The sequence below is a fragment of the Pelecanus crispus genome, chromosome 8, assembly GCF_030463565.1.
Source record: "Pelecanus crispus isolate bPelCri1 chromosome 8, bPelCri1.pri, whole genome shotgun sequence".
Taxonomy (NCBI): domain Eukaryota; kingdom Metazoa; phylum Chordata; class Aves; order Pelecaniformes; family Pelecanidae; genus Pelecanus; species Pelecanus crispus.
Window position 1 is genome coordinate 45,849,808 of NC_134650.1, and position 25,502 is coordinate 45,875,309.

The 25,502-nt window shown below is 53.6% G+C and overlaps 2 protein-coding genes across 6 annotated transcripts in view; both read right to left on the minus strand.

Annotated features, from left to right (window-relative positions):
- Positions 1-4,694: 4,694 nt before the first annotated feature.
- FBXO31 (F-box protein 31) overlaps positions 4,695-25,502 on the minus strand; it is a 313,905-nt gene continuing 293,097 nt past the window's right edge. For all 5 annotated transcript variants that reach the window (XR_012831266.1, XR_012831265.1, XR_012831264.1 and 2 more), the window contains one exon: positions 4,695-4,705. The gene's annotated coding sequence lies outside the window, so the exon portion shown is untranslated. The remainder of the gene's footprint in view (positions 4,706-25,502) is intronic.
- On the minus strand, positions 13,742-20,872 carry IRF8 (interferon regulatory factor 8). Its single transcript, XM_009486226.2, has 8 exons — positions 20,678-20,872; positions 19,282-19,465; positions 18,162-18,250; positions 17,559-17,670; positions 17,162-17,209; positions 15,947-16,333; positions 15,511-15,626; positions 13,742-14,384 (listed from the first exon to the last, which is right to left on the minus strand). The coding sequence occupies exons 1-8, from the start codon at positions 20,849-20,851 to the stop codon at positions 14,211-14,213; spliced, it is 1,284 nt and encodes a 427-aa protein (XP_009484501.1). The 5' UTR covers positions 20,852-20,872; the 3' UTR covers positions 13,742-14,210.

Sequence of the window (25,502 nt, forward strand, 5' to 3'; positions counted from 1 at the left end):
TTTTGTACAACCACTCCGTGCCGCGACGGCTGCTCTTCCCCTTGCCCTCTCCTGCACACTTCCTAGCCCAACAAGAGTGTGTGCTTGTCTTCAAAGCGCCAAGGCTCAGGATTTATAAATAAAAGAAATAAATAAGGTCTTTTTCTGTTCAAAATTAGCCCCAGGCAGACAATGTCTATGCACAGTGAAAGACTCGGTTTCCTGTCTGTTTGTCGAGGCTCCTAACAAGCTTCCTCTGTATAACAAACCCGGCCGGAGGGCGGAAAGGGTAAGGACCGAACTGAAACGTGTACAGTGGGATTGCACAACATCCCTGGCCACCGGCAGTCTCTGGGGTTCGTAATCCAGGGAGCTCCGGGAGGCCGGGGGTGCAACGTCCCTTCTGCACCCACCTACCTGGTGTAGTTTAAGATCCCCAGCAAGCCATCGGCTGCAAGCATCAGCATGGGACTATGCACACTCTGTCCCAAAATAGTTCTTCGGATCCACAAATGAGTCATTTGATTTCTTGACCAAAAATATCTTCCTTCTCGACACATGGGTCTTAATAGGGAGAACCGGACGCCGTCTGCGCCGGGTGCCGTTCAGCGGTGCTGCCTTGGGAGCTACAGCCAGCGCTGGCAGATCCATAGTCTGGAGGATGTTTGGCAGGATAATCCCTACCGGGAGCATGGGAAGAGCAAAGCCAGCGCCAAGAATGATGACGCAGCGTTGTTCTTGTGGTATTTCTGGCCTAGCCAGAAGTGGGAAGTATCAGAAATCTCATGAGACGCAGCGTGGCCTTGTGAGATTTCCAGCTATTTTGCAAACCCCCCGAGAGGCCTGGATTCATCTCTGACCTGGGTTTCTCCATCTTTTTATTGTTATCTCAGTCAAACTCCTCCTTTGGCCCTAAGGGGATGTCCGCTGGGACGCCTGGCTCTGACTCACCACCCGGTGCAGGTACAAGGACCGGGCAGGAGCAAGAGTTAATGCATCAGCCCACCCTGTAACCTCCTGCACCAAAAAATGGTGGGGAAAAAAAAAGGATGAGGAGTCCAATGGCATTAATAGCAGCAGCAAAAAAAGGAATACATCTCTTATTCACTGGCATGCTCAATATGGCAGGAAGAAACCTCCTCCCCGGCCCTACAGCTTGTCTGGCACAGTATTTATTGGATAAGCAAAGCGTGGGATGCAAAGAAAGCTCCTTCATTAACTGCTCACTCTATTAAGCACATAGATGGGTCCTGCTGGCCCCAAGCTCATCTCCCACACCCATGCCGGGGAGGCTGGGGCTGCAGGAACATGGGACAGAGCCACCCGCAGCATCCCAGGGTCAGGCCAAGGGAATCCGTGCTCCCAGCAAGCAGCATCGCAGCTGGAATACTAGCTTCCCTCCATCAGAGCACTGCCATTCCCTTCAGGCCCAAAGATCAACATTTGGGCAAGCTGCCTTTTTGAGTTTTGTTGGGGACGGGCAGAGTTTGAAAACTGCAGATTGGAGAGAAATCACAGAAGAAAGTTATCTTCACATTTCATTCTGAATTTCAGATGGACAAAGATGCATGAACCCTTTGATCACTCATAGCATGCATCTGACAGGAGGATACGTCCTGGAGACGATACCCAGTTTCCCTTTTTAAGATCTCCTCCGCCTCCCATCTCACCCGTGCAAACAGGGGTGCTGTGCACGCAGACAGACGGATGAGGCTGCAAACACTCGATTTCCTCTCCAGCTACATTTTTGCCTCTTCTTCTGAGCAATCCAGCCCTCGGTGGGGGAGAGACAGTGACAAAAAAGCAGCCCTAATCCCAGCAGCGTTAAGTAACCAGCCTGCTTGGGGTGCAATGCAATTGTCTTGCTAGCGTCCCCACCACATGCAATGGCACGGAGCAAGCTACAACGCTCCCTCGAAACTGGGGACCCGCGGAGCCACCCGCTAAGGAGTTTTGCAGCAAGCCAATGCATTGTCACCCCGATGCCCAGGCTACCCTCTGCTGACCTCTCTCCTCAGAGCTTCTCTAACTCCCCTGGGAGGAGAAGCAATAGGTGCAGCTTGGCATGGCCAATGAGTTTCACGTACCCAGCTGAGCAGGGACAATTCACCCAGCTGGTCCTGGAGAGGTCCCCAGAGCCCCTGGGGTGGGGGGCAAGGGTGCCCTTATCACTTGGCAATGGCCATCAGACACTTAATCGCTGTTAAATTCTTTTGAGGTTACCACCGGGTAGAGGGTGAACTGCTGCCGGCGGTGCCCCAGGCAGCCTCTGTCAGGACGAGAGAGATCTCTGGGCGGCATGCAGGGCTGAGCAAGCAAGATGGGGGTCCCTTTGGGGTCCCCATGGAGCCCCAGCGGGCGGACAGCACGTGCAGGAGCCCAGTGCACAGAGGGGCCATGGGACGCTGCCAGCTTCCTGAGCAGAGGGCTCGCAGGTGCTTCCTCGCCGTCACGCCGCCCGCAACACCGGGAGCCCCTCGAAGCCCGTGGCGGCTCAGCGGCCAGAAATAGCAGTGGGACAGGTACGAGCTGCGAGCATCGGCGTCGGGCTGGGTGACAGCCTGGGGAAAGAAGGAGGAGCAGTCTGTGCACAGCGAGCCCTGGGGCTTTGCAGCTCTGTTTCCTAAGGCAGGGGATGCATGCAATTGTGTCTGTGCATCGACCTCGATGCCCCAGCTCTACCCCATTTCAGCAGCCGCAAAAACGCTCAAGTCCTGCAAACCTCCTGGAAATAGCAAATATAACAACAGAGGTGATGAAGGAGAGGCTGCAGACCTGATTTCAGCAGCCTCAAACCCACTCAATTCTTGCAAACCTCCTGGAAATAGCAAATACAACAATAGAGGTGATGAAGAGGAGGATGAAGCACATGCCCAAGCCCATTTCTGGACACCAGCGAATCCACCCACGAGGAAAAGAGGCTTGACAGCTCACAAGGCTTTTTGCCCTCCGAGGTCTCGCTGCCACCGCTAAGACAAAGCAAACGGGGGGGTTTGGGTCGAGCCAGGCGCTGACAGGAAAGCGGCTCACGCCCGACTTCTCGCTCAGCGAGATGTAAATGAGCCCCAAGGCTGCCAGCCCGAGACCGACCCTGTCACTGTCAGTCACTAGGTCTCATCGAGTCACTTTTTCTGCCAGATTTTTCAGAAGGAAATTCTGATTTTTAAAGCAGGGGCACCCCCAGGCTCAGCGTCCCGCAGCAGGAAACCAAAGAGTTGAAATCTCGATAAGAGCAGCGTGATGCAGATTAATTAATTCCCGGCAGAGGCCAAAGTCCAAATTCAGACCAACAGCTCAGTTTGTCATCAGAAGGAATGGATATTATCCCAGGGATGTGGCTCATCCCAGCAGAAAAAGTCCTCCCTGCCTCTTTAGGGAGCTTCAGTTGAGCAAAATAAATATTTATTTAGTGAATTTTGCTTTTCTGTGCACACGTTTTTTGTGCACCGGAGCTCGTTTGTTTAATTTTTATCTATTTGCTTTTCAAAGTTTGGTCTTAAGCCAGAATCCTTCTTTAAGTCAAGACACAGGAGGAGGCTGTAACAAAAGCACACAATACATATCTGAAAAAAGGGCAGGGGTTACAGGGCAGTGAGGCATATTTGCAGCTCGTTTCAGTGAAACTCCAGGTTTTGCCAGCGTATAAAACTGAGAGCAGCTCTTGGCGTCAGGGGGGAAGCGGCTGGGGATTTTTTTCTGCAGCTTTGTGGATTTTCAAAGCCTAAGCACTCATCTTTTGTAGGCAAAGGGGCTATTTTGGAGCCAGCTGAAATAGCTGCACCTGCAGCCTCAGAAGCTGAACGGGGCTCCCCCGCATGTGATGGAAAGATGCTGGTTTGGGGGAAAATTGGGTCTGTCCCAAATCCACCCGGAGAAAAGCTGGTTGAACATACAGGGCAGAGGGTCTGGCTGAAAGCAGCTCTGACCGCGCCAGCCTCCTCTTCTGGCCAAAAAAAATAATAAAATGGCTAAAATTGCAGAAAAGTAAGGAATAAAAGAGACATGATCAACTTACAAATATTTCCCATCTCAAGAAAAACCAGAGATGTGCTCAAGTCAGCTCAGATTTGGGTCACGGGTAAAGCGACGGGTCCTCGGGCCACCATGGGCACGAGTCCCGGAAAGGCAGGATTATCGTGTCGTGCCCAGCCGATGGCTCAGGCTGGACGTGAGCATTTACAGTGTGCCAATAAAAGAGAAAACAAACGTTACACGCCATTCCAGTCCTCCTATTTTAAGATCTGGCCCTGCCCTGCACGTCAGATCACCTCTCGGGCAAGACCTCAGCATCCATCAATGATGGCCACGCAAATCAAGGGTGAATTATTAAATTCACCGGGCTCATTTCCAGCCTTACCTCTGCCAGTCGTCCTCTGGGGATGATAAGGCACGCGGTATCTCCAGAACTGGGTCGTGATGCATCGACTTGTGCCGAATACCTCCTGGTTGTTTGGAGATCAATGAAATCATGTTGGCGCAAGGTGATAACCGGTGCGAGCGGCCCCGAATGATTCAGCCTTCAGCAAATAAACCTTTATGCGCAGGCAAGGTTTTCGTCAATCCTGCGCTTGGGGTTGATGTCGCTGTGCAAAAACGCTCCCTAGGCTGCAGTGATCATTTCTATCATTTCTCACTTTAGAAATAGGCTGCTATAAACTAGATCAGCTTCATAAAAATTCGGGTGAAATCCTCAGCTTTCCGCTATCGTGCTTAAGTGTTTAAACTACTCGAGAGACAAAGTTAGGAGGGAGGACCAGAAAAGACACAGCAGCCCATGCAGCGGTGAATACAGCAACCCCTTTTCCTCCAGCAGCTCTCGCTGATGCTGTCACTGTGCTAGAAATACAAAATAATTTCTGAACATGGCAAAACCAAGACAAGGTTTTGCTTCCACGCTCCTGCTTTCACACCGAGGGCTGCAAACCTGCAGCGTTAGACCCCGACATTGAAATGCAGTTTCAGACTCAGGGCAAAAAGACCTCCAGGCTAGGATGGGCACTAGCAAAGCAGCCCAGACAGACGCCTGCCTGCCTGCTACTCAAAACCCTCCTGCAATGACATCTCTTGGCTTTGTGGCTCAACCTTGGGGTGAGAAGAAGCTTCACCCAGAAAGCCCAAAAGGGGGCAAATGGAGAAGATGGGTGCCTCCATTCACAGCCACGCTGGAGCACATCTACCAGTGCTTTTTCTAAACACCCCAAACCGTTGCCCTCCTTGAAAACCAGTGTCCCCTGAGCCATCACTAGTATATATTTCATCAGAGGACACCGCAGAAAGGCTGCACAGCCAGAGAAAAGGGTTTCCAGGGTGTAGCTGATAGCTGTCCTGGAGGGCTCGTACCGATCCCACCCCGCTCCACGCCACGGCTCGGCTGGGGCTCGATGTTTCTCCTGGGGGAGTTGCATACCGTGACTTTGACTGCCCGGCACGGCAACCTGTAAAGCCCCTTGGTTTCTCACAACCCACGGCGAGGCTATAATTATACCAGAATTTCCAGTCCCTTGTAAAGACTGAGAGTTTCCCACATCCACCCCGAGGGCAGAGCCATACAGGCTGGGCACAACAGGTTCATTTTCTCCCCCATGCTTCCTCTGATGCTGGCCTCCTGCCTTGTCTCAGTCCCGTGAAAGGAGACTCAGCACCGTCGCCGGCTGCAGCCAGGAAAGAGGAACCGAGGCAGCGCCGCGGGCCAGTGATGCTCTCAGGCTCATCTAGAGGAAACCAGAACATTCCCCCTTTTCCAGGAGCAACCCGTGCCATGTCCTGCCCGGTGCAGATAATTCCCTCTCTCCTCTCCCCTCCTCTCTCCATATAGTCCACCTCTTGGCCATGGCTTTGTAGGGGTTGGCCACCACAGCCATGAGCGGGTTAAGGGCATTAGAGACATCCATGGAGAAGAGCTGTGCTGGGGACTATGACCCACCACGCTGCAGGCACAACCTGTGGTGCAGGCTGTCCCTCAGCCACTGGTTTTTGGGTTCAGCACAGCAAGATTCATCTGCCAGGCTTGCTCCTTCCTCTCCCAAAGATCAATTGACTGACGTTGGGTGTAGGACCTGGGCTGGGTGGACTTTTGGCAGGCCTTGGTACGACAGGCATTCACCCTTCTTTGTTGACTTCCTTCCACCAATTCCTCCTTCACTGCACCAGTAATGAATCTTTCCCTCCATCCATCCATCCTCATCCCTCACTTTCCCCCATCTTTTCAATCTCCTGCTTGGTGGTGAACAGCACAGCCCACCTTCCCCACCTTCCCAACCATGAGACTCCTTCGTCCAGGCTTTCCTTGCCCTTGCTGGTGACACCACGAGGACACATTTTCCACTGCCTTTTTCTTCCTTGCATGAAGTGCTATCAAGTCATCCCTTTCCTTCTCCACCTGAAAACTTGCTGCTCCAGGAGACAGAGCTGTGAGGCTGTGTCCATCTTTCTGTGGAGCAGGACTCCTCCAGACTTCATCGGCACCCCGGGGAAGGATGGGAGGTCGAAGTGGTGCTGAGCATTTAGGAGCAAACAGAGAAAACCCCAGAGCAGGAACTTGGGTAAAAGCAGCAAAGCAAACCAGCAAATTCTAAATATTCGGGATTTTTACAAGACGTGTCCAGACCCTCCTCTAAAATAAAAACAGACCATTTTTTCTGGGGCAGAGATGTAAAAACATTCCCTAGACTGATACTTCTCTCTATTTTCTAGCCATGCTCGCTGGGAAGACCAACCTGCAGATGCGCTGCCTTTTGCGCCCTGCGGATGTGTCCATGTGCCAGATTTATCTCGGGGAGAAGTGGTTACTTCTCAAGAGAAATACAGAACAGAAAGATCCAGGCAAGGGAATCACTTGTTTCGAACCACCGTGCTGCTTCCACATACCTCGGTCCCCCCACCCCACGCCTCCCCCGGGGGCTGCAGCGCCCAGCTGATGGGGACCTGCTCTGCCATCGCTGTGCAAAAAATGGGGAAACGCTGATTTTGGTAGGAACCTCGCCGGGAGCCTCAAGAAGTTTCAGGTCCCAGGGTGGATTTGCACAGCGTTGCCCTAAGGTGCAAGGTTAGGCTGGGAATGGGGCTGTTTGGTGGAGGAGGAGATGAGGGTTGAATGAGGAGAAGGGCATCCTTGGATTAGCCAGCAGAGGTGACTTGGCTGGCGTGGAGAGACCAAGGTGACATTTGGTGGCCTCTGGACATGGCCACTGCAGCATGGCATGGATGGAGACCTGGCTCTGGTGCACCGAGGCATCTTACATCAAGGGAACGTGTGTTTCCTTTATGGCTTCGTTGAGCAAACAGGTTATTACTGAATTACAACTCCAGCTCCTGAGCTGGCGCTCAGCACCAAGCTAAGAGGTAGATGCAATCCCCAATCAAACTCCCTCTGAAGCCCATCAGAAGAAGAACCAGGAACCATAGCATGCTGGCAATCGATATTATTGAAATCCACCTCCTACTTGCTCCAAAATTCAAAATCATTTTATCATTTGCGGTTCCCTGTAAACATCCAGCACAATTGAGGAAGCTTTATGTAAGCCATGTGAATTACACCCTCAGCGAGAACTGGAGCAACTCTTCTGACCACCCAGCCGCTCTCACACATTGGGGGGAAAAAAGAAGGAAAAGGAATGTTTCTCCAGCTTGGAGTATTTTTTTAATTGCCACATTACAAGGATCTCTTTGTGCAACAGCCTGAAACACCCTTTTGCTTCTTCCCATTTTCATGAGCGTTTTAGGGCTGAGTCCGACGTTCTTCCATGTTACTCTTCTGAAGAGCAGCAGAGGCTGAGGTTACCTGGTATCTGGGTGGCTTATGATGCACACAAAAAGCTGTATCTGACTGGTTTTATGGTTCCAGTCACTTCGATGCATCAGGTTGTTTGTGTTATTGCAAGGAAATCGCATGCACCAAAAATAGGCTCAGAGCAGGACACAATATCTAGGTGCATGCAAACTCAGGGGGAAGGGAGGAGATTTCAGCCTGGACCTTGGTTTCACAGACTTGCTCTCACAATAAACCCAAAGGTCTGACAAAACAAAACAAGTATTGCCGTATTTCTTTTTGTCCCTGTGTATTTTTGCAGCTGTGGCTTGGGTGGAGCCTGTTTTCATGACCTTGTATCTGGTGTTACAGGAGGAAGAGGTCATCTGTCAAAACTGGATTCAGAAAAATAAGTGGCTGTCATGCTTGCTGGAGTTTGGGATCTCCTTTTGTCTGCGTGAGACCTTTCTGCAGCCAAGTCTAGCTTGAGGAAATCGGCAGGCTGGCTGCCTCCCCAGCCTCAGATCCTGCACCTCCAGCCTCCTCTCCCTTCTTCTTGGCCACCCCTGACGGAGCTGAGATGCCCAGAGCTGATGAGATGCCTTCAGACCATCCCTCCCCTCCCATTCCCTGCACAGGTCTGACTTTAAGGGAAGTGTGGCTTGATGCATGAACCAAGTCTCACCAGCCACACCGGGTGACCAGCCAAAGCAAGCATGAGTTGGAAGTGCCAGATAACGCCAGTCTGAGCACTGAGCAGTCACACCTCAAACAAGGGTATAAGTCCTTTGAGCTCCACCAAAGACAGCTCTAGGTGGGTTGTTCTGGCAGGCTTCCTTCACAGGGCATCACTGAGGTGTCCTTGGTGTTAAGACCAGCCAAGGGGCTACAGACCCCTTGGAGAGGGAGGTACAAGCCCCCATGCAGCTCCTCTGCCTTCCTGAGGGCAAGGAGGAGATATTCTGCCGCTGGTGACCATGCAAAGGAGGGTGCTTCCCATATTACAACATGCTCGCAGGAAGAGCCCAGAGATGCTCGTCGTGGACAGGCTGCTGTGCTGAAATGGGGCATTGAGCAATCAAGCCAGTTGGAAACCCTGGTGTCTAGAAATAAAAAGTGACTGTTTGTTTTCTAACGCCTATAGGAGCCAGTGGGGGCCCATGGCAAGCAGCAGCAGGTTGGAGGAAGCAGCTGTAGCTGGTTTATGTTGTATTCCCAAGCAGTTCAACTGTGAGCTGGGACCTGCGATTGAGTTGTGGTCATCTCTCTGCACAGAGCACTTGGCTTCCAGAACTGGATGGAGATGGCTGCAGAGCTTTTCCTGTTTCTCCAGGTTGAGATGGGCTAAATCTCAGGAGCTTTAGCTTGACGGGAGCTCTGGATCCAAACCTCACTTTCCTTCTCCTCAGTCCAGCAAGCCTGTTCTCCATGCAGGAGATTCGTCACCAGGTAACTCCTCACACTGTATTTCAAGAGTGTAGGAGGGATGGGTAGAAGCTGGTTGTCCTCACAGACACTGAATTCTGCTCCCGACGCCACATGCAGTGGTCCTTTTTGCATTTGTTGAAGGGCACGTCATGGGGAACTACCAAAGCACATTACGGAACAAGACTGATAACACTGCAAGATATAACCAGGCTCATTTTCTCCCAAGGAAAATGCTTCCCAGTGGCACACCTGCCTTCCAGCCATGACAAATCTCAAGAGTAAGGTTGGCTTTGAACCCAAATAACACCCCATGTCCATTAGCAAAACATCAAGTGGGGCTGCTGTGTTTATCAAGTCCTTTGCAGCACCCAGAAATCAAAGTTCTCCAGTGTACACCATGGAGTAGATGTCTTTATGCTGGAAGACCTCAGAGAAGGGGTCGATAGAAAATTCACCCACATTGTCTGCCCTGGTCGATACGAGGATTGGGTAAGCATGCTGCTGCTTCCCAAACACGCCTGAGGAGAACCATCTATCTCCTGCAAGGAAAGGTCAGTCTTCCTCCATGGAAACCAAGCTACTCTCCCTTTCTCATGTGAAACACTTGCTCTGTCCTTCCACTCTTGAAGGCAGGAGTTTAGCATGAGCATCTCCCAGAAAGCACCTTCCCATGTCCACAGGGATTGCAGCCCTCTCTGGAGGAGCAGCAGGACCTGGTACCAGGGTTGGCCTTCCCAGGAAGCAAGGAAATATTTCCACATCAGGTGGGAGTTTGATGGAATTAATGCTCCAACTCAAACACATACTCGAGGTGTAGGAAACCCCATTTGGACAAGCAGCAAGTATCTTGGGGAGGACAGGCTTTGAGCTTCTCAGTCATGCTACCCACAGTCCTGCTACACCAGTGAGGATCATTCATTGGAGTGAACGCAGCCTGTGCCACAGATGCTATATGCAGTGGGTAGGTACTGCATCCCCAGGATTTGGGGACGGGACCCTCAGCTGAAGACGTGGGCCACTGTTGGGACTTGCCAACAGATGAGCCATTGACAAAGAAGAGCCAACACCAGGCGCTGAGGTTTCACTTCAGTGACACCATAGAGAAAAACCCAAGTGAACAGAAACCAACGAAAGTATTTGAGTCCCCGGTCGCCCAAAACCACTAAGATTCGGCGCAGCTGCACCGAGCAGCTCACCGGAGCTGTCGGGGGCCAGGCAAGGTGCAGGGACAGGGGGACGAGACGCAGGCATTGCCTCCAGGTCAGGGTGCTCCTGGACACCACCAGCACCTGGTCCCCAGCCAGGACAGTGGGGATGGCAGTGCCCTGCCTACCTGACCAAGAGGTTTGCAGGAAAAATATGAGATGTGCAGAAATTCCTCCTGGCTTTTACAAAGGCCACCGTGAGTCTGGGCCAGAGCATACCTTAGTGCAATTAGTAGTTACCTTGAAACCTGCTGCCGTCTACTGGAACATCTGGTCTTTTTTCTGTGAGTGAGCATCAGCCTGGGAGGCTTCTCTCATGTTGGATTTTGGGGGTGGGACAGAGCTGGGGAGGTCCAGCTTGGGCCAGGCATTAGGCACAAACCCAACTGCAAGTCCTACCTGAGCCCTGAGCAAAAAGGGGACACCTGCCCGCAGTCACGCACCCCACCGCATTATCCTTCTTGCGTCCCACCTCTGCCATAAGACCCTCTCCCACAGTTTCCTTCCCAGTCCCTCCACACCCACCAGTTGTCCCCTCTGGAACATGACTTGGAAGCTGTTCAGGACAGGAGCCGTGCTGCTGGTTTTATGGAGCGAGGCGCAGCATGGTCCCAAACCAAGCTCTGGGCTCTGAGGTACAACGGTAACACTAAAAATAAACAGTGCAGCCGGGTCCAACAAAAGGTACCTCTGCTCCCCACTGCTCTTCCGCGGTCTTGGGGTGGAAATTGAAAGAGCCCTGAATACGTAGCAGGTGGCTCCAGGCAAGCACAAGATGGTGGTTTCTGAGGAAGGACTTGCACCAGGACATCTGGGGAAACCGCAAGCAGTGTTTATGGCGTCCCAGCCTGCAGCCCATCATGTGTTTCACAAGTGGGCACGTGTTGTTCCAGCGCAGACCGCAGCGGGTGTCTTGCTCCCACCTCCTCCCCACCACCTCCCCCCACCAGGCACCTCACCCACGGGGAGGTGAGTCTTCCTCACGCTCTGAGGGCCCACAAAGGACAGGATTAAACCCTGCGGGGGACACCGCAATGGCCCTCAGGAGGAGCAGGCAAAGGCTGGGGATGAATGCTGATGGTGCACCTACAAGGTGCAATCCTCACCTCCATGACCGAGCATCCCATAAGAGCTTACAGGAGTTGGGGACTTCCTTGCACTTAGGAACCCGGTGCATCCAAAATCTTGGTCTGCAGCCATCTCTGCTTACAAGCACCAAAGCTACGTGCTGCAATGCCTGCAAGGGATGTGCACAAGGGCGCAGGCAGGACTATGAGCATCCCACCAACACGGTTAGGGCATGGAGAACGACTCAGCCATAGAGTGGGGATGCTCACAGCATAAATAGCTTGGGATGCAGGGCCTCCCTTAATCCTAATGTATAACCACAAAGTTTCAGCTGGGTCTCCCATCTCGGAGCACTTTTTGGGTGCTATAAGTTATGTGTTGTCTGCTGTGCACCCACTGCTTTTTGGGACAGAGGCTGTAACTGCTTACGCTGGAGGGATGCAGGGGCAGGGGTCAGCTTCAAGTCCCATGGGAGCTGAATGCTTAATTATTTTTAGGGAGGCTTCACTGGGAAGGCTGAGTTGCTCGCCCCAAAATAGCTAGCAATCCTGCAGGCAGAACAACCTCCTGGCAGAGGTGAGCTGTGGTCAACTTAGCCCAGGTCAGTGTCCTCACATCTTAACTGTGCCCTGACCACACACTCATGCTTGGGAAGGTCGCTATCATTAGTTGAAAAAGGGAGAGCAGCAAAACAAGGATTGATCTGCTCTGATAGCCAAGCAGGGAGGACAACTTTGCAACCATCTCCTCAGCATCTCCTAAGCAGACTCAGCCTCCAGCTGCCACAATCTCCAAGCATCCCCTTCACAAGTGCCTACATCCCTCAGCACTTTGGGTACCAGGGTCACCCCATGAAGACTGGTGCTTCCCTGCCTGCATCCCTTGGCAGGGCTGACCCCGAGCACATGGCAGAGCCTGCTACAGGGAAGAAGCTGGTGGACAAACACCAGTTTGTCCTTCACAGGACACAGATCACAAGGTGACACATCAAACATGGGCTTCACACACTTCCCGACCCTCTTGAGGTGCTGCCCCAAACACAGGCTTGAAGTGAAGGCGGGTGAGGGTGTAAATGCTGCAATATGGACTTTGTTTGAGCAAGGCAGATGCTCCCTTTTCCCCTTGGTTCTCCCCAGACACCACCCACCTTCACTAGACCAGACCCCATGAGAAAGGCAGATGGAGAAGACAGTAGGAAAAGACTCCACCAGGCAATAACAGGGGAAGGACAAGAGCACGCCTTTGAGCAGGACCCTAAGTAACTGCCCTCATCCCATGACCTTTGAGCATCACAGCCCAGGTCAGAGAGCTAAGGGCACCCAGGTCAGTGCAGTGGCAGATGGGCAGGGACCTATCATAGAATTGTTGAGGTTGGAAAAGCCCTTTAAGATCATCCAGTCCAACCATTAACCCAACACTACCAAGTCCACCACTAAACCAGTTAAGGGTAGAGTAGCAATTTCATGTTTCCTGGCTTGGTGGCTGGATTATTTTTTAATGAGAGTAAAACTAGGAATCACTAAGGTTGGAAAGGATCTCCAAGATCATCATGCTCCCCGGAATGAAGGCCCTAGGAGCAATACCCTTTTCCTCCCTCCATCGCATTACAGCATTTTGGCTCATTCCTCTCCCACCCAAGGTGAAACCAGGCAGTTACAGAGCAGGAGGGAAGTGACAGGAGAAGGCTTAACACAACACCCCACCGCAGGAGCGAGACCCAGATCCCAGGCTCTCCCCACCAGAGATATGACACCCCAACTCACTGCAACCAAAAACCACATTGCAAGAGAAATAAAAAATATAGCACTTTAATTGCATTAAGATAGAAAAAAAATACAAAAAAATGTAATAAACCTCAGGCATAAAATAAATAGGCAGCTTAGTAGCACGCACACATGTGTGGTCCTGGTTTGTGTCAGCTGCAAGGCACAAGCCCCATGCCCAAGCAGCTCCCCGGTGCTGCCTGCACACACAAAGCGCGTTAATGAGGATTTACACATGGATGCCGCTGCCTGGTCACGCTTGGGAGAGACCAGATACATTTGGGAGGGTGAAGCTAACCTATTCACACTATGCTGCAATCTTTAAAATTAAAGATATTATATATTTATATAAACTCTGTCTCTAGTTAGGAAAAATTAAGATTCCTAAATTCTTATATTCAACATTTACATACATAATCTCTGCATTGTAGTCCAAGTTCCAAAATACTTTGGTAGACATATAAACCTTATAGCAAAAATAAAGAGGAATTTGAGAAGGTTCTCCTTGGAAGGCATACCCTAGCCTTCATCAGCAGGACTTGGGAGGGGGCGGGGGGGGAGCCCCACTGATTTCTGGAAAGAATTGCGTTCTGGAATTGCTTTCTCAGACCTTTCTGGAAGGTCTGAGCTGCAGACCACTGGGGCAGGTTGTTACATCTGTTGATTTTTGATTCTGCTTGACTGGCCATTAACAAAGGCAACACAAAGCACTCCCAGCCGTGACCTTCCCTCACAGCTCAGATGCTCCCTCCTCCCCCTGCCATGAGCTACAGACAATGGTACCGGGACTACCCTGCTTGGTACAAAAGTCATTTTTAATCAGTAAAGTGTCTGCAGGACAGGCACTGAGCATCCAACCTACTTTCTCCTGGCAATTTTTACTGCTGTATTTATACAGACTCTGGACTGGAAACAGCAAAGAACAAAAAAACAACTTTCCAAAGTGGGAATTGAAGCACTAACGGGACCAAACTGGGTCCAGATCAACCCAAACCACCACGCTATGTCTGCGGAGGAGGCTCAAACAGCAATCTGTTGGTTTTCTCTGAAGAGCGGCCGCTGATGCGTCGCACAGATGTCCTGGAAGATCCTGTACACCTGGTCGTGCTGTGTCTCATCAGCTATGGGGAGCATGGTGCTGCTGCAGGTCTTCCCAGCCTCCTCCACCAACTGCCTGACACACAGCTGCTCCACCTATGCAAGAAGAAGAGTCATGAAGACACTGAAAGAAGAGGAACCTCTTTGGGCAGCTCCCACTGCTGCCATCCAGCCCCACCAGCCCAGGCAGCAGGGTATGGGGTGGGAGAGACACTGCAGAGCAGTTGTGCCCAACAGACCCAGGTGGCCAGGGCCAGCCAGGCCAACAGGTCCAACTCCACAAGCCACCTTGGCAAAGCACCTCTAGGAGAAAAGAAGCAGTCACAAGAGCTCCTCTTCCAGCAGAACTATAGAGCTGAGGACAGGCTGGGAGATGTCCCAGCACCTGCAGAGTGATCCTCTGGTGCAGACAACCAAGACAAGAAGAGGTGGCCAGGTCATAAAGTTGTGCAGGGAGGCATAGGACCAGTCTCAACTTATAAAATCCCCTCCAGGACCTCACAGACTTGGGGGGGTGTGTGTGTGTCTCTGCTTGCTCAAGGGTGGATGCAACACCCTCCCTGTACCCTCCATGCCATGTCCCTGCTGCCACAGCCTTGTTGGCTCAAGGGGGTCCCACACTGGGTGCAGGCTCCAGAAACACCCTATGCATTGCCCCAGGGCTTTGAGATCCCAGAATTGCTTCAGCTTCTCCAGGGAAAAGCTTCTGGCCAGAGCCACAGGTACTGTCCCTCTCATCCCAACCCCTCCTTTGCCCTCCCAAGAGTTTCCCAGCCCTGCTGCTGTCCACTGCAGTTGTTCACCACATCTGTTGGCTGCTCGGCTTGAGGCTGTCCCTTAACTCAACCATTCCAGGGATTTATTCCCTCATGCCCCACAGGAGAGGGCAGAAGTCCCAGTGCCAAGAGGCAGGGAACAGGAGGAAGAGAACAGATTTCCTAGCAGTTTAGGAAAGATTTTGCCATTTGGGAGCTTTGTTTGCAAACATGATCTACCCAGATCAAGGAGTCTCTGCCAAGCAACAGCCCAAGCACCTCTCGGGAGGTTGTGGATAAGCTGACACTCATGCCACACCTGCCACCCAACCGATTCAGGCACCCCAATGGTCTGTAGCTCCAGGGGTTGAAGCTAGATCCCTGCTTGTGGAAGGAAAAAGAGGGCAAGATGGTCCAGACAAGGGGGGAAATGCAGCAGCATTGCTCCAAAGGGCAGCCCTCCGTACCTGGACAAGGATAAGCTTACACCGCAGGGGCACGGCATCCGGGAACTCCTCTCCGAAACACAGCGTGATTCTGCTGTCTGGGAAGCGGCCCTGGTTGTTGTAAAACTGCTGCAGCTCTGCAAGGAGAGGAGAACAGTTGGAAGCTGCCAGCCTTTGCTACACAGCTTCAGGACCAAGCACCCTGCCCCAGAAGAAAGCTGTGGGCTCAAGAGAAGCCAGCTTTGCTGTCCAAAGTCTCCAACCAGGAGGAGTTTGCTAGTGACACAAGACCCCAAATTGTTCCCTCCTAGATCTGGTAGCATTAGCTACTCATCCAGAGCACTTGGGTAACCCATCAGGGATGGAGAATGATGACTCCAAAGTGCTCCAAGGCCAAGGGCTCCACCCTTTCAACCCCACCAAATGGATGAAGAGAGAGGGAAATACTGCTACAAACCTCTGAAGAACAAGTTGGTGTCAAATATCTTCACCACCTCATCCCGGTCCAGTTTGTTGGGCCTGTCCTTGTAAACCATGGTGTTCCCGCTCCAAAAGACCCTGCCCTGGCACAGCCTCTTGATGAAGATGCCCTGCTTGTTGCTGTGCAGCAGGACACCCCTCTCCAGGTGCCCAAAGAGCTTCCTGGTGATCTGCTTCTGGCGGTCATTCTGGATGGCATCGGCTGAGGGGAACTGCACATGCTCCAGGGCATCTGGGGCATACAGCTTCTCACCGTGGCTGGAGGGCTGGCTGAGCGAGATCCGGCAGCCCTCAGTGCACGTGGTGGTGATGTGGCCCACCAGCCTCCCACCGTAGAAGAAGCTGATCACCATCTGGGAGTAACCTGGGAGGGGACAGAATCATAGAATAGAATCATGAAATCGTTTAGGTTGGAAAAGACCTTTAAGATCATCCAGTCCAACCATTAACCTAACATTACCAAGTCCACACTAAACCAATTAAGGGTAGACTAGATTCAACCATGTCCCAAAGTGCCACCTCCACCCGTTTTTTTGAACGCTTCCAAGGATGGCGACTCCACCACCTCTCTGGGCAGCCTGTTCCAATGCTTGACTACCCTTTCTATGAAGAAATTTTTCCTAATATCCAACCTAAACCTCCCCTGGCACAGCTTGAGCCCATTTCCTCTTGTCCTCCCACATACACCACCCATCAAGAGAAGACAAATCCTGCCTGCTCTTCACTGCAATGCCCAAACTCCACAAGAGCAGCAAAATTTCCTGGGAGCAAGTCTCACTTGCTGGAGGAGACCTCCTACTTGCTAGAGGAGCATCTCCAGCACTCAGCCCGGTAGCGGCGCTGACCAGTGAGTGAGAACTCCCAGTACTGAGCCCCTTCCTCCTGCCTTTGCTCCACACTTCCCTCGCTGTGGGCAGATCTCCCCACACTAAAGGCACAGCTGGTCCCAGCATCCCAGGGCAGCCCCCCGTGCCAGGTCCTGTGGTCATGGCCAACAGGCAGAATGCGTCCCTGCTCAGCGTGCAAACCCTGTGGATACTCAGGAGGGCACAGGACCTCCCAAACCAGAGCGAAGCCTCCCACAAGGCAGAGAGCAGAGTCAGAGCTGCCTTCTGCCAGCGGACACGCGAGACCGAGCCCCAGAGAGGCTTTTGATGGCCACAGCCCACAACTGAGCAGGGGAGCTCCTTACCCGAATGATGCTGCTCGTAGCCAGAGTATCCGTTCATCAAGGGCAACGCTGTGGGCAGAAAAAGCCAAGTTATGCCTGCATGCCCAGCTCCCAAACCCTGATCCCCACCTCTCCCCTCCACCAGCCCCCCCAGTTTTCTCTCCCAGGCACATCAGGCTTCCCAGCTCCCACACAGGAGATGCCAGCAAATGCTCCCAGGTGGATTTAATCTTGTGCAATGCACACTCTTGGGTGCCTGCTACCAACGACAGTGTTCATAATTAGTACTTTAAGCATTCTTAATAAGGAAGATAAAGATACAGCTGTTGGCCATTATCCATTGCTGTACAGTAAGTTTTTTCTGCCCAAACAAAAAGCTCGGTCCCATTAAACACTGCACACACCGTCGGCTACTTACTGGGGCTGGGCTGCTGCACCCACCAGTCGGGTATCAGGGGGTTTCTGCAGGTCTCCTGGGGGGGCGAGGGGCTTCTCTTGATGATCCCCAGGTATTCATCTACACAGGGGGGCTGTGCGAGAGCAGACACCGAGGTCAGGGCGGGTTTGATGCCTTGGGCGGCGCCTGCCCTGCACAGAGACACTCGCAGTGCTCCGAGAGGGCCCAAAGGGCAGTGCCAACAGGATGCCAGTGAACTTTTTTGGTTAGAAAAAGCAAGTTTGGCATTCCCCAGCCCGCACACTCAAATAACACCCTCAAGAGCTACTGAGCAGAAGCAGCTCAAGGTGACACAGTCAAGAAGGAGAAGAGAGCTGCGAAACAGCCTCCCTGCCCCAACGAAGGTCTCGCCCGCCGGGATGCAAATCAAAAGTGCGAGCCATTCATCAGCAACGTGTCCTGGCGCTGGCACACATGAATGAGCTGCGAAACCCAGCCTCGCTCGCCAGGCTGGTTCCCAAAGCTTTGCAGATTGAATTTTAGGAAGGCAACGCTTTATCAGGCAACTGTCTGCCATCTGTCCACCTCTAGGCAAGGCGACCTGCAGCCACAGTGAGGGCTTACCTCTTTAATGAGGTCATCGATTGCAGAGGAACTGCAGTCCATCTCCGTGACGTCATTCAGGCTGCTCCCGTTGGCAATGACTGCTTTGCCTGGAAGGAGAGGCCGGGATGCAGTGAGCACACCCACCCCCCTACTGTGGCTCATCTCGCCGCTGGGTTTTAGAAACCCTTCACCCTGTGAAAGTTATGAAACCGAGAACCACAGCACAGCAGAGTCATGTAACAGCACCTCAGGGGGGCTTGCAGCCCCCTCCAGCTCCACCCAGAGCTGCTTTTCAGGACTAAAAACCAGTTTGCAACCCATTGCCCCAGTGGACAGTAACCAGCAACAAGGCAAATCAAAAATCCGGCCGGTAGCAGAGACAGAACTAGAGCAGAGGTTTGGTTTTTCTTCTGAGCACCCCAGAGACTGCTGCTGCTGCTTCTCCTTTTTCCGCCAGCCGCCCCGAGCACAGTCATGCTGCCGGTGGGAACCTGCAGTGCCATTTGCATAGCAGCGGCGCGCCCCCCGTGTGAACACGGCTGGAGGAGACCGAGATGCTAAAGGCAGATTTCCTGACAGCAAGGGTTTTTGGTTTTTTTTTTTGCAAGTTTTTTTACTTAAAAGAAAAAAGGAAAAAGCGCACACATGCCTAACCACAAATAGAGATATACTTAGCACGACCTGCGCCGCACCGGACATCGCAGCAGCAACTGCTCTCTGTTAAATTACTGCTACTCTAATCACTGCTGGCAAGAGAAGGGATTTATTGCAGCTCCCTGCCATCCGTCCAGGGCGGATGTTGGGAGGACAAGGGGTTGGGGCTCATGTACCCCCCCAAGTGGGGAAAGGATTTTGGATTGGCCCCTACAACTTCATTATGGGATGGAAGGTCATGCAATGCTGCAGTTATCCCCTACTTCCTAAGCAGCTGTTTCAGGGCAGTGGAAAGCAAGCCTGTCCTTCCTCCTCCCCTCCCTGCCACCACAGTGACACGGGGGACATCTTCTGCAAAGCATCACGGTACAAGAGCAGCGTCTGGCCATGAAGCCCTGCTCAGATGTAGGTCAGTGGCACAAGCCTGTGGTTACTTGCAGGACTGACCTGCACCCAGGGGTCAGTCCCTTATTGGGGCACTCACATTTCTGTTCCTCCTCTGGCACGATCCTGTAGACCTTGTAGGGCTCGGAGATGTCCAGCTGGGACCTGTCTGTCACCTCCTCAAAGTCAGGGCTCTTGTTCAAGGCGCAGCGCAGTCGCGTCTTCCACGTGGCCGGCTCCGCTTTGTCACCTTCTTTGAACTTGCCTTTGAAGACAGCCCAGGCCTAAAATAAAGCAACAAAAAAAAATCCTCCACGTGAGCTCTGCAAATCTCCTCAACCCCCAGGGCAAAGGAGCTGGGGCTGCAGAGAACATTTTGCTCTCCCCGCCTCTCTGCCCCTTGCACCCTCTCAACCATCCCATGTGTATTTGCTGTTTCGCTCCTAGACTGCAGACCACGTGCACAGCTGCTGCACATGGGGATGGGTATCTGGGTACAGAGCAGCATCACCTGCCCCAGTGATGCACCCAGGTGCAGGAAGGGCTGCAGCACCCAGGTTTTAAAAAAAAAAAAAAAAAGGCAGAGGTCAAGATCATAGTGTGTGGCTTCGTCTCTGCACTGGCAGGTCAGGAGCTGCTGGGGATGCAAGGAATCACTGCTGAAGCAGTGGTGTTCCTAATGACCTAGTAACACCTCAGTGAAAAAAAAAATATTAAAGTAAGCCTCATTCTGACTAATAAGCAAAAGCTGGTTTCTTTTTAAGATCAGAACCTCATTTGTGCTTTTGGTGGGAGAATACGTTTTACCACTGAAGGGAGATTGTAATAATATATATAATAGAGACTGCAAGATACATATTTTTAAATATACATATTTCACAGATACTTATATATTTTCAGATGGCTGAATTCAATGCCATCCTCATAACTCAGTGCTCCCAAACCAGCCGCTAACCAGCTGTCACCGCCCTGAAAGTGAACTCTTACCAGGACAGATATTTGGAAGCAGGGGTAGAAGGAAGGGAATTCCTGGGGAAGAGCCTGACCTTTTTTGGTTTGGGATGGAATTTTCCAGTTTTTCCCCAAAACTGGAAATCCCCCCCCTTCAGTGAAATCCAAAACTTCCTTCCCTCCTGCGAAGTCCTTTGTGTTTTTTTTTTTTCTTTGGCAAATCCAGCCCTTTATCAAGAACAGCCTGATAAGAAGTTTAGAGCAGGTCAAAAGGAACCCATCAAGCTCCTTCTCATGTCAGACTGGGATTCAAACATGCTGAAAACAAACCTAAACCTGGCACCAGCATTTGGCAAAGAGGAACAAATACCCCCAAAAGAGCCTGGGAGCCCAACTGTGGGGTGAAGCATCTCCTGCAGGGGTTAGAGATGCAAAATCCACTGACAGCATGGACACCTCCCACCAGCGGGACTGTCAGCAAAGAAGAAAACAGCATCACCGAGCCCAGAAGCCATGGAGGAAAGGTATTAACCATCTGTCCCTACCTTGAAAATGGAGGCATCCACCTCCTGGTTGTAGTCCTGCTTCCCGGCGTGTTTCCACGGGATGCGGAACATGGTTTTTTCCTCATTCTCCCAGATGAGCCCAGGGTACAGCTCGCTGTCAATCTGCTCGATCAGCCACTGCCGGAGCCGTCGCCCACCATTGCGGTCACACATCCTGGATGGAACGAGAGGTCCAAGCCCCGTTAGCTCCCCCAGCACCATCCCACCACAACTGGGGTACAAGGGATTGTGCCATGCTCTGTTTTGCCATGTGCACAGCTGGTAGTGACACTGCCTGTGGAGACAAGCAGCTTTCAGCAGCTCTGCGAGTCCCACGTGCCAACATCTGTACATTAAAATGCCCCCATGCTTCTTTTATAATGAAAAAACTCAAGGTGATTTCCTCTTAATTACTACAAATTCTTCCTCCAGCACTATGAATCAAAGCTCTGCTCACAGAAACAGGCTGACTTAGTGCTCTGCTTACTCTTTTTTTTTTTGCTGCAGGATAAGTCACACAGAAAGCAGACAGACAGACATTAAAGCACCCAGTTGTGCTGTCACCTGAGCAAGTGACACTGGGACAGGCCATACCGGGGCAGACACCCCTTAGTGTCTGCAGGAGACAGGAGCCAAGCGCCGTCCCCAGCTGGTCTTGGCACAAACATCTGCCCCAGAGGGGACAGCAGCCCCGGGCACTGCCTATTTTGGGAGCAGGCGCTGATTCCAGGCAGCACCCACAGTCACCGGAGGGATGGGGGCTGCACAACCAATCCTCTCGGACAAAGGACCAATGCGTGGAAGGACCAGGGTGAAGTCAAGCCACCCTTGCTGGGGACCTCAAATCATTTTTAACCAAAAAATCGCTGAGTGACTTCACAGAGGACCCAAAGAAAAGCTTCTCCCACCCAGCTGGAAGCAAAGTGCCAGGCTTAGCCCTCCTGACATCCCCTGTCACCTCCACGGCAAGACCCACAGGGACTTCAGGAGTTGGTGGCCTCGCAGAAGTGACCAGCAGCTCCAGGATCAGCCCTCCAGACCTTCTGGGCTCACAGCCCTCCTCCAAATTTTACAGGACTGCTTCTCCCTCATTCTTTTTTAATTTGCTGCCCCGTGGGAAGGTTTTGGGGAGAGGATGAGGATGCTCCCAGCACAGCCTGAGACCTGGTGGTCTCTGATTTGCCACAGGCTCAACACCAGCTCAGTGCCACCAACTTCTGTCCCTTCTCCATTGCACTACTGCAGCACAGTAGGACACGCAGACCTCCCTGGCCATCTGCAGCCCAGCCTCTGTTTTTAGGGATGGCAACAGCCACCACCACCAGCTACAGCAACACCAAGGGCACAGCTCCCGATCCCAGCTGCCTCTCCGGAGCTGGATGCCCCAAAGCACACACCGCAGCCCATCCCCGGAGGGATGGGGGTACACACAGCCTCTCTACGGGCTCCCGAACCACGCACCTTGCACCCGAGCTACACCAAGATGAAGAGCCTCGGAAACGCTTGCTGAAGCGGGACTCTCTTCTACATCGGCCCATTTTCTAGCGAGCTTGTTCCCATTGCTGGCAGGGGCCAGAGCTCCATTTCCCCTCCACGAAAGGGCTGAGCAAGCTTTTCAGGCTGGCGACATGAGCCAGCACGCCCAGGACACGGGCCGGGGAGCCCTTCCCACGCAGCGAGCCCTGCGCCGACCCCACGCCAGGAGGGAGAAGCAGCCGGAGCCCTTGCCTGGCAGAGGCAGCCCCGCACCCATCGCCCCGCGGAACCCACCGCCCTCCCCAGCCCAGCTGCAAGCCACCACCGAGCTCCCCCCACCCCACGCATCCCGGGCTTTGCCTTGAAGCACGGCGGGCAGCAGCTCCCGCGGCCCCGGCGCCGCTCAGCCCCTGCGCCCCCGCACGCACGGGGACGCGGGGACCGGGCTGGGTTTGGTTTGGTTTCGTTCCGTATCCCCAGCACCCCACAGCCCCCCTTGCCCCCCAGGCAGGCAGGGTGAGGCACGGGGCCGGTACCGGTACCTGCTCGCCGCACCGCTCCGCGCCGCTGCCCGCACCGCCCACCGCGCCCGCCTTTTATAGCGGCACGGGAGGGCGGGCCCGCCAACGCCCACGGCCCCGCGAATCCCGGCCAATAGCCAGCGGCTCCCCGTGCCCGCCCCGCCCAATGGGGAGATGCCAGTGCCTCCGGCCGCCCAATGGGGAGACGCCCAGGTGGGCGCGCGCGGCCGGCGCCGCTTTCTCTGAAGCGCGCGCGCCTTTCCGAGAAATCAGCCGGCGGGGAGTGGGCGGGGCGTGGGCGGGAGTGGGCGGGGAGTGGGCGGGAGTGGGCGGGGAGTGGGCGGGAGTGGGCGGGGCGGGAGCGGGAGTGGGCGGGGCGTGTGCGGGAGTGGGCGGGGCCGCCCAGGGGGTCCCTCCCGGGCCGGAGCATCCCGGCCGTGCCCCGCCCCCCATCCCTCCGCGGCCCCCGGCGGGCCCGTCCCCGGTGCCCGCTCGGTCCGTCCCCGGGCTGAGCTCAGCCTCCCAAGATCGGTCCAGTCCCAGACCAGTGTCCCCAGTCCCAGACTGGACCATCCCCAGTTCTAGATCAGCCCATCCCCACTCCCAGACCAGTGTCCCCAGTCCCAGACTGGACCATCCCCAGTTCTAGATCAGCCCATCCCCACTCCCAGACCAGTGTCCCCAGTCCCAGACTGGACCATCCCCAGTTCTAGATCAGCCCATCCCCACTCCCAGACCAGTGTCCCCAGTCCCAGACTGGACCATCCCCAGTTCTAGATCAGCCCATCTCCAGTCTGAGATCAGTCTCCCCAGTCCCCGACCAGTGTCCCCAGTCCCAGATCAGTCCACCCCCAGTTCTACATCAGTCCATCTCCAGTCCCAGACCAGTGTCCCCAGTCCCCGACCAGTGTCCCCAGTCCCAGATCAGTCCATCCCCAGTTCTACATCAGTCCATCTCCAGTCCCCGACCAGTGTCCCCAGTCCCAGATCAGTCCATCCCCAGTTCTACATCAGTCCATCTCCAGTCCCCGACCAGTGTCCCCAGTCCCAGATCGGTCCATCCCCAGTTCCCAAGCAGTCTCCCCAGTCCCAGACTGGTCCATCCTAGTTCTACATCAGTCCATCTCCAGTCGAAGATCAGTCTCCCCACTCCCAGACCAGTGTCCCCAGTCCCAGATTGGTCCATTCCCCATCCCAGACCAGTGTCCCCAGTCCTAGATCAGTGCATCCCCCATCCCAGATGAGTGTCCCCAGTCCCAGATTGGTCCATCCCCAGTTCTACATCAGTCCATCCCCTGTCCCAGACCAGTCTCCCCCATCCCAGACCAGTCTCCCCAGTCCTAGATCCGTCCATTCCCCGTCCCAGACCAGTCTCCCCAGTCCCAGATCAGTCCATTCCCCATCCCAGACCAGTCTCCCCAGTCCTAGATCAGTCCATTCCCCGTTCCAGACCAGTCTCCCCAGTCCCAGATCAGTCCATTCCCCATCCCAGACCAGTCTCCCCAGTCCTAGATCAGTCCATCCCCAGTACTAGATCAGTCCATTCCCTGTCCCAGACCAGTCTCCCCAGTCCCAGATCAGTCCATTCCCTGTCCCAGACCAGTCTCCCCAGTTCTAGATCAGTCCATCCCCAGTTCTAGATCGCTCCATCCCCAGTGCCAGACCAGTCTCCCCAGTCCTAGATCAGTCCATTCCCCATCCCAGGCCAGTCTCCCCAGTTCTAGATCAGTCCATCCCCACTTCTAGATCAGTCCATCCCCAGTGCCAGACCAGTCTCCCCAGTCCTAGATCAGTGCATCCCCTGTCCCAGAGAAGTGTCCCCAGTCCCAGATTGGTCCATCCCCAGTTCTAGATCAGTCCATCCCCTGTCCCAGACCAGCCTCACCATCCCAGACCAATGTCCCCAGTGCCAGACCAGTCTTCCCATTCCCAGATTGGTCCAGCCCCAGCCCCAGACCAGTCCACCCCTGGACAGTTTCCAGTTCCCTCCCGGATCAGCCCCCAGAGCCGGACCCTCCCTCGGTGCCCCCAGCCGGGATCGGTGCCTGGCCGCCCCAGCCCAGCCCAGCGGCCGCCGGCCACAGCAGAGCATAGAGGACAATCTGCAGCCTGACTTTAGAGGGGGCTTTTTTTGGGATTACCAGATTACACACACATTTCTTGGAAGAAAACCACAATTACTCCCACATGGGTAATACAGAGAAATGGGAAATCTGTGGAGCTGCACAGATGGTATAATAAAAATAATCATCTAAGGTACACAACCTTTACTGTCATTTATAATAAATAACGGCTGTAATAGCCCTTGTTTTTAAACACCCGCCCGACCCTAATCAGATCCCCCCTGTGAGATTTGGGGAGAGCCAAAACCATCTTTTGCAGTCAGATACAGTAGGAAGGTTATTTCTTTTTCTTACTGAGAAACAAGTGAAGCTTTGCAGGGGGCAGTTGCATCGGTCCTGCCCCCCCACGCCGGCTGGAGACCCCCCCAGTAAAAAATTGTTTCTTTTGTAAAAGCTCTGGCAAGTTTGGGATATTTGAAAAGGGCTTCGTATCATCAACCCTCTCCATCCCCTCCGGCTTTGTTTTGGCTCCACAACTTCATGGGCAGCCTGGCAAGGTAAAATCTCAGTTCCCTGGGGCGAGGGGGATCCCAGCGGGAGGAAGATAAAATAAAAACCCCTTTAAAATGGGTTTTTCAGCCGCTCACGGTGCTCGCAGCAGTGGCCTGGAAAGGAGAGAGATGTCCCGCAGCCCTGCCAGCGGCTGGGAAGGGAAAATGCAAAACACACCCTGGGGCAGGCAGCAGAGCCGGGAATTTCTTGCAA

Bases quoted from the DNA above. Each gene is read 5' to 3' on its own strand.
- IRF8 (XM_009486226.2), bottom strand. From the start codon at position 20,851: ATGTGTGACCGCAATGGTGGGCGACGGCTCCGGCAGTGGCTGATCGAG. The intron at 19,466-20,677 runs GTAGGGACAGAT...GCTTTATTTTAG, and splicing joins TGGATGCCTCCATTTTCAAG to GCCTGGGCTGTCTTCAAAGG. The intron at 16,334-17,161 runs GTAAGGAGCTCC...GTCCCCTCCCAG, and splicing joins CTACGAGCAGCATCATTCGG to GTTACTCCCAGATGGTGATC.